Source organism: Megalops cyprinoides, chromosome 10 (assembly GCF_013368585.1).
Source record: "Megalops cyprinoides isolate fMegCyp1 chromosome 10, fMegCyp1.pri, whole genome shotgun sequence".
NCBI lineage: Eukaryota > Metazoa > Chordata > Actinopteri > Elopiformes > Megalopidae > Megalops > Megalops cyprinoides.
Genome location: NC_050592.1, coordinates 12,396,543 through 12,406,606, shown reverse-complemented (window position 1 = coordinate 12,406,606; position 10,064 = coordinate 12,396,543). Strand labels below are relative to the sequence as shown.

Sequence of the window (10,064 nt, the reverse complement as noted above, 5' to 3'; positions counted from 1 at the left end):
TTCTCCACATTTTTGCTATTCTGATTTGACAAAAATTCTCAGAGGAAGTTGTGCACTTTTTGGGACTGTGCACAAAAACTGTTAAGTTTTCTTTTTTTGTGTGTGGAAATTGACCTCATATACGAAGTAGTTGTTTGAGGAGTACACTGTGGCTACACTGTAATTTGGCTACTTTGTGGACTCAGAGACAAAGCTCTGCAAAGACACCAAAGCAGGGGCTGGGGTTTTGGAGAGGCTTTCTCAATCTACACATTGAGATCACTATAAATAAATCTCAGCAGATGGATAACTGAAGGGACATGACCAGCTAGATGGTGCACTTCTGGGGACTGGATGCAGACAGGAAACGAACCAGAAGACTTGCACTCACTTTCACCAACAATGTAAAGAATTACTAACATGTCAATAAAAAGTCAATGGCTTATGCGGTTCAGGTCAACATGCTTTGAAGGCTCATATTGGAAGAAGATGGGAAGGCTGGAAAAAAAAGGACTTGCTGCAGAGCATTCAAAATCAGGTGTCCATGTATCAGAGAGGGGAATGTCTCACACCACATTCATAAGGACACAAATGGACACTTCTCTATTGTTCTCTACTGGCTTCTTGCTTTGAAATGTGCATAGCCTACCTTCCGAATGGTAAGGTAAGGAAAAATGTATTCCATTCTTGATTTTTGGTGAAGTTTCCCTTTTAAGACACCTCAACTGAGAGTATACAGAAGACATAAACAGGAAGCACAGGGAGTCCTTTGATCCAAGTCTGGGTTCCTATGTGTTGCAGGTGTGTCTTATGCACGTCTAAGTGTTTACTAAGCTGAGGTCAAAGCAATTCAAAATAGGATAGAAATGGGAAATGCAAAGCAGTTCTGCAGGTCTGGATGCTTCTAAAATGATAGCAGGAAGTTCTGTGGGCATATAAATTCATAAGGTGCCGAAACTGTGCATTCATAATTCAAATAAAATATAACTTTGGAGGAGTTCTCATAAAGCATGTGCCCAGTAATTAACATTTGAAAAATAAGTTAAGTTAATTTCATACATGGCAAACGAAGGCATTTGCACCACATTTCCCAACTTAATGCATCTGTTCTCGCTTCACCAGTTTACACCATGGCAAATAATCCTAAAGTCTAAAGTAATAGTCTCCACAAATATAAGAATTAGGTTTGCTGAGACAACAATCCTTACATACAGCTAAAAGAAGTTGTGAGTTCAGCATGGCATTACCATGCATGGTATGTTCTCTCAGATGGGATGCACTTATTTTGTTGGGTACATTGGAAAGCAGTTAACTGCTCTGCCACAGCAAAATGGGGGACACGACCAGTCATAAACACATAGATATAACAAATAATAAAAATAAAAATGTATCTGATACTCCTTATAAAAGCCTACTGCAAGTCTGACAGGGTACAGCAACTGATTGTAGGAAGCAATGTGCCATCCATTGAAGTCACTGTAAAACTTGTAAATAAACATCCAGAGAAGTCCTGATGAGGGTAGCACTAATAGTCATACCAATGAGACTGAACCCGTAAAGATCATTTTTTCATTTGCACTTAAGGATACCCTCACAGGGACATGATGCTGTCCATCTTATTTGTCTGTAAAAAAATAAAAGAACAGCACCAATACATAACTGCACATAACTGAACTGCCCATTGTGGTACCACTGAGAGCTGACATCACGGCTATCAGCAGTCACCATTCTAGTTTTTAGTGGCATAAATCCAGTTGGCTACTGTAGGTTTCCATCACACATTTCCACCAACTGATGAGGAACAAGGCCACATCTGCTTCTGAGACAGCTATGGGCCTTGGATGACTTTGTCTTGGAAGCCAAGTGACACATGTCATCACCTGAGATTTAGGGGGTGTAGACCTGGGTGTTAACACTGGGCTGGGGGCAGTCAGTGCTGAGGGCAGGGTCGGCAGAGGCAAGTGACTGCTCTGTGAACGAGTCGACTGGGGAGAGAATGGTCTCAGCGTCTTGCTTGTCCTCTGGCTGGGAAGTCAGGGCCGGAGCTGGTGCAGCAGAGATGCCTCCCCCCTGGTTGGTAATCGGTGCTCTCTTTATGACCTCCACCATGGCCCTGCCTATCTCCCAGCTTTGAGCGGCAGGTGTGGCAGGCTGGCCCACCGCATGAAGCAGCAGGGCAGGCTGGGAGGTGTCCTGCACTGGCTGGTTGTCGCTGCGGCTGCACTGCACCACAACGCCTCTGTGCTCCGGAGTGCTGCTGGCACTGAGGCCTGCTGCGTCCACGGTGGGTGGCACCTCCAGAGTGGAGGAAAGGGCCCCCAGGAGTTGCCGGTCCTGGATCACGATCTCCATGACCTCAGGGTGGACCTGTGTCTGGCCCTGGGGCTGGGGCTGCTGGGAGGATGACGAGGATGGCAGGGCTTTCTGGATCACCCCTCCAAGGAGTGAGGCAGAGGTCTGAAGTGTAGTGGGTGGGGGCTGCCCCGCCTCCTCGGGTCGTGGTTTCCTGGGACGTCCTCTCTTCTTCTTAGGAGGGGTTCCTCCAACTCCCGCGGCTGCCTCAGCGGCCGCTGGTTCTGGGGTCCGCTTTGGTGCGCCACGGCCTCTCTGGACCACTCCTGGCGTCGGAGCTGCAGTAGCCATGGTAACAGTAGTAGTCTTCTCCTTTTCTGGATAAGACAGACTCATGCCTGATGGCAGGATCATGTTGAAGACAGGGAGGGCGCCCCCTTGCTGCTGAGGCAAGGTAGCCATGGTTATAGGGAGGGTGACCTTCACACCACCTGTGTCCTTTGGCATCAGTGTGGGAGGGGAGGAGCCAATTGGAAGCTGGGTCTTGTCTGGGATGGAGCCACGTGGCAGCAGCTGGGGGTAACGCTTCATTACCGCCTCTACCTGAAGGTCACGATCCCCAGATCTCCCGCTCTCTGCCGCCTTTGCTGATTTATCAGTTGTCGCTGGTTTGCTCGGTGATGCCTGCTCCCCTCCTTCTTTGTCCTTCTGCAAAGAAAAAAAATAAACATATCCTTGCATGTCAAAAGCAGAGAAGAATTCTGGGCCACTGGGAATCATGACTATAGTTCTACAATAGGTCAAGGAGTGTTAATGTAATGTTTAGTCACTGGGAATCATGACTCAGTTTTGTAACAGGTCAAGAGGTGTTCAGGCACAGAGAAACATGACTCAGGTTTTGTGACAGATTAAAAGAGGAGTTAGCAAGTCAGGTGCAGCACCTTGTTCTCAGAGCCTCTCCCCTCAGACTCTGCATTGCCGTCCTTCTGCTGAGTCTGACTCTTCTTCATCGCTCTCAGGGGCCTTGCAGGACTTTCTGTGGAAATGATCATAAGAGGTACCATAAAATTATGGTACTAGACACCCTCTCATCAAGCACCTATGTGATGGTCTACGTGAGCTTTTGAAGAGGTACTGAATGGCAAAGACAAAGAGGATGAGGATGATATATGACTATTGGTACTGACCACCCAGCGTGGTAGAGGTGACCAGCTCTGCCTGGCTGCAGCGTGGATTAACAATATGCTCCTGCACTAGAAAGCGGGCTATTTCCACCACAGTGTCAAAGGAGCGCTTCAGGATCTTCTGCGCCCAGTCACAGATCAACTCACACGCCGCCTCCATCACCTCCTGGTTGTAGGTCTGAACTAGCTCCGTCAGCTCTGACTGCAAGGGGGGGAACAGGACCAAGGGAAGCTGTACATCTTAGAAAACTCCACTGCGTTATCTATTCTGAGTAGCTGCACGGTTAAAATGAAACACAGCCATTTCTATGTAGAAAGGGCTTGCCATCACATTTTGCCTGTTTTTGTTGTTAATTCTGTTCCACTGAGACATACATTCTTAACAAGCAAAACAATAGGTTGACGATATAGATGCACTTAGTACTGTGAAATTCATGTAAAATTGTGTGGGCTGAAGTTAACCAAGGGCAAAGGATATTCCCAAAATCAGAAATCCAGCACATGGATGACATTAGCAGACCACAGAAAATACACGCACCCAAGAGAGGTTGAAGACTTACCGGGTCATTCTTGAGGTCTAGATTTGGCAGGAGGGGCATGTTCAGCACTGTTCTCCTCCGGATCCCACTGTAGCAGTACGTGCCAACAGAGTTAAGGATGTATCCAGACAAGTTATCAGTCTCTCAACGGACGGCTGTTTGTTTACGCACAGAAAAACATTTCTGTGCTATTTTGCTGTTTGATTTGTGCAAGTATATGCTATGGTATGACTTTCATTTTATTTGTTTTTCCACATCATCTCAGGACTCTGATCCTCAACCACGTGAAAACCTCAAAAATAGATCAAGGAGCATCTTAAAATGTAGAGGTTTCTGAGGAATGAAAAATATCTCCAGTTCTAGCATTTAAAACCATCTGTTCTTTTAACAATCTCTGGATGGTTCCAATACTATTCATTACCACCCTTCAACAACATGATGGACATCACAAAATTTATAAAGGATGCAGTAAACAATTTACGTAGTAAAACTGAATGGGAATTAAACTGAGAGTTATGATTTCACTTCATTTCTTTGCCCCAGGGTCTTGGTTTTCAGCTTTAAGAATCAGGTCCATCAAATAAATTTTATTTCAGGCAATAACAGCTGAAATAAATTAGCCACATCAAGTATGCAGGTGTAGTACCACATACAGCTACAGTCAATGTGACAATTGTTAACATTTATATTTTAATTATATGCATTATATGTGTTTCTAGATTTTTTCCTTGTATATTTATCGTACAATAACTCAACTCCAGCTGTGGATGGAAGCCATTTACATTAGATAGTTAGCTTGCTAGGCAGTATTTTAAAGAAAGTTATACAGCTGATAGATTCCTGCACTGGACAGTGATAAAGGTTCCAGCCCCATACACAACCACAGTTTTTCATTATTGGTTAATTTACACATTATTCAACATTTTAACACATTTTGAACCAAAGGAAATCTAAAGAAGACATCTGAACTATAACGACTGTAATAATTGCAGCAATAGATCACCTTTTTCAGCACTTATAATACTTACACAACACAAGTAGTTGTTCATTGCACCTCAAAAGGAATTTAAAAAGGATGCGCAAACCTTGTTTTAACATATAAGTGTGGACTATTAAGCAAAAGACAGGTTTGACTTTCAGTACACACGTATAAAAGGGGTGAAAGGATATTTGGACTGTCCCCTTCCGCCCAGCCTCCGTGCTTTGATGTTTGGGAAGATGTCGCGGATGATCTTGCCAAAGTTGGCTGCGCTCAGTGGCCGATATTGCAGATTATCACAGTATCTCCTGTAACAATACATATGAGAAACCCGCTGAATATCACAGCACCACTCAGACACCGCATCACACTCATCAGAAATGCACTGGAACGCTCAATGCCTTCTTCTCATTTTCTACCAGTTTAGACTGTCTAACTATTTCTTTCAATATGCAGTCCCTATTGTTATTGCAACCCTCAATGTCAATGTGGGAAGACACAGCCAAACATGTGCTTTCCTCTGAAACACGTGATGACATCACCATATCTTTTACACAATGGTTGTCACATCCAACCTGCGCAAGCATGAGTCAGACACTTCATGTGTAACTCTATACAGTCAGACATGTGAGCACCCCCACTGACCAGAGGGGGATGCTGATGAGCAACGGAGCGGGCTAAGCCCCTGGCTGAGCTACCCTTCCCTAAGCCAATTTTGGTTTTGGCTCCCGGTCATCTTCGAATCTTGAATGGGATCAAACCCGGGCCATTGAGCTCAACCTTGCAATTGTGACAGGTAGTGTTTTTACCAGTTGAGCCACTCAGGAGCATCACAAAGGCACTAAAGGTAAGAAAATATATTTGTCAAAAATGAACACAATGATGTTAAGAACTATGTTTCATTGTGATATTAAAATCGTTGATTTCACATAGAAATCTTTAGTCTATATTTTAACCATTATGTCCAACTTACTTGTATGTCTCATACACATCCTGCTTGGGCAGGCAGGTGTCCGAGTGCTCCTCCAGGTGGCTGCGGATCCAGTTACAGGTGTGCAGCTGGTCGGCTGAGCTCCAGGAGCCCGAGTCACTACTGCTGCTATTCCATGGGAAAGACATATTACACTGTCAAAACTATATACAAAAGAACTGATTCACATGGGGAGAGGTTATGCATCTCAAAGGTATACAAAATATTTGACGGTTTTTGACAAAACCCTTTGCACACTTTCCTTACATATGAAATTTGGAATCATAACTGTCATAACAAAATGTATCAGAATTTAATCCCTCGTACAGTTACAAAACAAAACACATTAAAACAGTTCTGCTAACTCAAGTAAATCAGGCATCTGATTTTGATCAATTTAATGACTATAAATTAGGATTATGACTAGGAATAAGAAACTATTTTATTTAATAAAATCATTCCTCCTAAAAGACTAGTTTTTGTTAAGATAAGCTACTTACATTATTTAAACCTCATAATCAGAACCACATCCAGTCTGATGAAGCACTCTTTTGTGTGCATACCAAAAATAATACGATTACAACAATTATAACACAGTTGCAAGCAGCAATTCAGGGGGCAAAGCATTCACGGCAGCTTCCAATGAGCAGAAATAATTATTTGATTTTCAACTGATCACTTTAATACACCTTTACAGTGTAGAACCATGTGGCAGTCCTTCAACTCATCACTTCACCCAAGAGGGAATGAGATGCACTAAACTGCATATTTTGCACACATACTGCAATTATCTATTGATTTTTAAAGATGACCCTTTGAAAGCAAAATGATATGAAAGAAAGTATGTAAAAATCATTGGTATGTTATCTGGAACAGATAACAGATGTGCTACTGTCTTGGAAGTGTTTCCCACCTCTTCTCCCCTGTGCCTGGCCCTGAGGGCAGCTGGAGGTATAGGTAAAGCTTGGCATTGTCTGAAAAGCGCTGCACATCTTGCTGTGGAGACATAATTAAGAGGACACAAATTTCTCTCTAACAGCACAACTATGGTTTTACACTGTAGATCAAATTCAGTGCAAAGCTGAATTGAGAAACTCACCAGAATTGAGTCGACTTTGGTTTGTACATTCTTACTGCAGAACGAGAAACATGAAAAAGTTACAATGAAAGTTGCAATGCTTCAAAGACACTCCCTATGACAGATTCTGAGCATTAACGATTAAATTTTTTTCAACGCCTTTTTTCCAAAAGGGAACTATTCTAAGACTGTGACATCTAAGCTTGTTAAATGTTTGTGAAATGCACAGCAAAAGAGGAGAAAATAAGAACTGCGGCACACTGTAAGATAAATAATCAATCATTCTACGTACTCAAGCTTCAGCCGGAACATTGAACATGTTTGTATGGATCATGCTGCACAGATTGTCACATAGGTTTCACATAATCTGTATTGCAAAATCACTGCAAAAAAAAATATATAAAGTGACAGCAAGCAAGGAGAATAGGCTTACGAGATGTTGTTCTTCAGCTTCTGAAGGAGCATGCTGGGTTCTGTATCTCCTTCTCCAGAGGCCAGATCACCCCGTTTTGAGGTCACAGTTTGAAGGCTGTCTTCCGTCATGGTTCCCACCCACCACTGGAGTAACCTGCATTCAAGATCCTCTCAGAATCTACAAATGGGTACACAAAGAACATAGTTGTCCCCAATGTTGTATGACTTATTGTCCATGCTTAAATCTCTGTTTGCCGATGTCTAATTGTGCTGTGTTGGAAGAGATTGTTTAAATGGTAATTCACTGGCAATGAAATTAGCCAAGTTTGCAAACAACATATTTTAGTCAATTTCTATTCATATATGGCACTGTATAATTCAGCAGGTTTACCCAGTTCTCCATAAATGTACTTCTCTAAAATATTTTCAAAATCAGAAATGAAACAGATTAAGAGGATGAGTAGTTGAATCTTGTTGAAGCTGTTGAATTGTCAGGATAGAACAAAAGCCTATGCATACTGTAAGTTTCCTGGATCAGAGTGGAGTAGACTTGAGGTAGCATGTTATGCCTGTATTACAAGTTTGCTATGACGTATCCATGTCAATCTTTTGAAGTATTGTGTGGTGTTATTTTTCTGAATTTAAGAATTGGGTAGTGTGACTCAGCTCACTCTGAAATATTTTTTGATTCTCATTACATATGTGTAACAGATTGTGATGGTTGAATGAATAAACACAATAACCAAATACAGATACAAATTAGAGAAAAAAATATACAAATTAAACCAACTGTCATTATGTGTATGGAATACAATGGTTAACCAGGCCTCCACTGAAAACGTTGCTGGCTTGATTCCCAAGTCACTGAACACAAGACAAGACAATATCCAGCATTTCTTTAGCAAATACCCATAAACGGACGGCATGTAAAATGTCAGCTGCTGCGGATAGCATTATCTGCTAAGAAAACAATTACAAGTAACTACATCTGCAAAAGTCACCTTAGGCATTAACTATAACCACAGTGTCTGCTCTATTAATATGTGCTGTGCAGCGTTATTACATCTGCAAATATTTTCATCAACTAACATTTCCTGGACACCTAGAGGCTGAGGAATCTTAACACGTGCTTACTAGCTGACTACCATGTCTCGCAAAAAAGTAATTAAGCCACGACATAAATATCAGTTTAGCTGTTACATCTGTACTTATTTGTGTTCCTGAACTCTGAATTCCGTGGATTTAGCTATCCATCTCAGTAGCGGCTAACGGCTAGTCACAGAATCTAACACCTACTTGCGTTTAAGCAGAATGGCTTACTTGATGGCTGGCTAGGTAGCTAGAGTATCTGTAGCATGTGTGTAGTCTTCCCTCCAAATTAAGTCAACGCAATGTAGACATCGTGCGGACACTCCCACTACACCATCACCATGATGCTACTGATACTCTTGCTGTGTACGGGCAGCTGTCTGCTTCCCTCGGCGAATGACAGAAAACGGACCGCTAGCTAAATTGTCCGGTGGTTTAACCTGTCAAAACAAATATCTGAAACACACAACTTCTGTATCCAGAGGAAAACCTTTTTGCCATATCGAAATTTAGCCAGCCATACTTTTTTGTCGGGAGCAAGGCTACCTCGCTAGGTAGCTACAATAGTGGCTGTGACAGAACGTCTTGAAAGTTCAGTCCTCGTTTTCACTACCATTAACAACAAAACAGAATTGCGAGTAACGTTAATACCGTCAGCTACCGGACTATTTCATCTACTCGTACGGCTCGCAGGCTCTTAGGACATGCACCCTAACGTTACTAAAACAGCCATTTTAGCCAGCCAAAACAGACATCGAAGTCTCTTGCATGTCAAGCCTCGCTAACTGGCTAGCCAGCTAACGTTAGTCAGCGAACTGTCTCGCTAGCTGTCCATTGTTTAACATATTTTACTTCGTTAGCTTGCTTATTTAAGGAGATCACTTAGCGAACTAGCTGTATGTTCCACTGGAAATGCAATTATGTTGGTATTATATTCTAAAAGCAAGAATTAGAAACTGCCATACGCTCAGAATTGTTCGCAGCTCACGCTTCCCGCTTTCGTTGATTCAAATGAACGTAAACATATGCGTTAGCTAGTTAACGTTACGATGACTCCAGTTATTGAAGACACACACACTCAATGAATGTTCACGTTTACATATTTTTACAATTTGGGAGCCATGACGCTAATGAACATTATGTTACTTAACATAGTTTGCTAACTAACAAGCCACATATTGTAAAAAATACGCTGCTGCATGTCGCTATGACAGCTGTCTTGCTAGCTAGCTAATGGTAGCTTTCCCAGCCAGTCAACGTTTCATTAGTATGAAATTGTGAAAACATTATAAACTCAGTTTATGAGCAAGCACTTATCACCCATATTAGTAATCTAAAAAAGTGAAATATTTTATTCTGTCAAAATTTCGACATCGTAACAGTTTAACTCTATTTTGTAAGAAAAAAAGAAAGTACCTGGCTCAAAGATACTGCAAAAATCCCCTTTCTGTATTTTTGTGATTGGACAACTGTTTCGTGTCTGCCTGACTACTGAGTAAACGCCACTCTGATTGGAAGATTATTTTCGTTCCATTCGGAT

At 42.1% G+C, this 10,064-nt stretch overlaps 1 protein-coding gene across 3 annotated transcripts; it reads right to left on the bottom strand.

Moving 5' to 3' along the window:
- Positions 1-1,660: 1,660 nt before the first annotated feature.
- LOC118785013 (DNA-binding protein RFX5-like) lies at positions 1,661-10,001 on the bottom strand. 3 transcript variants are annotated; one of them, XM_036539536.1, is made up of 10 exons: positions 9,941-10,001; positions 7,455-7,613; positions 7,043-7,076; positions 6,857-6,939; positions 5,947-6,072; positions 5,165-5,281; positions 4,016-4,094; positions 3,459-3,657; positions 3,213-3,307; positions 1,661-2,979 (listed from the first exon to the last, which is right to left on the bottom strand). In XM_036539536.1, exons 2-10 carry the CDS (start codon positions 7,562-7,564, stop codon positions 1,867-1,869), a joined length of 1,956 nt encoding a protein of 651 aa, XP_036395429.1. In that variant the 5' UTR covers positions 7,565-7,613; positions 9,941-10,001; the 3' UTR covers positions 1,661-1,866. The 3 variants fall into 3 exon arrangements, with proteins under 3 accessions (XP_036395429.1, XP_036395431.1, XP_036395430.1); XM_036539538.1 differs by having other exon boundaries at positions 5,947-6,069; XM_036539537.1 differs by lacking the exon at positions 9,941-10,001 and adding an exon at positions 9,490-9,568.
- Positions 10,002-10,064: the final 63 nt, after the last annotated feature.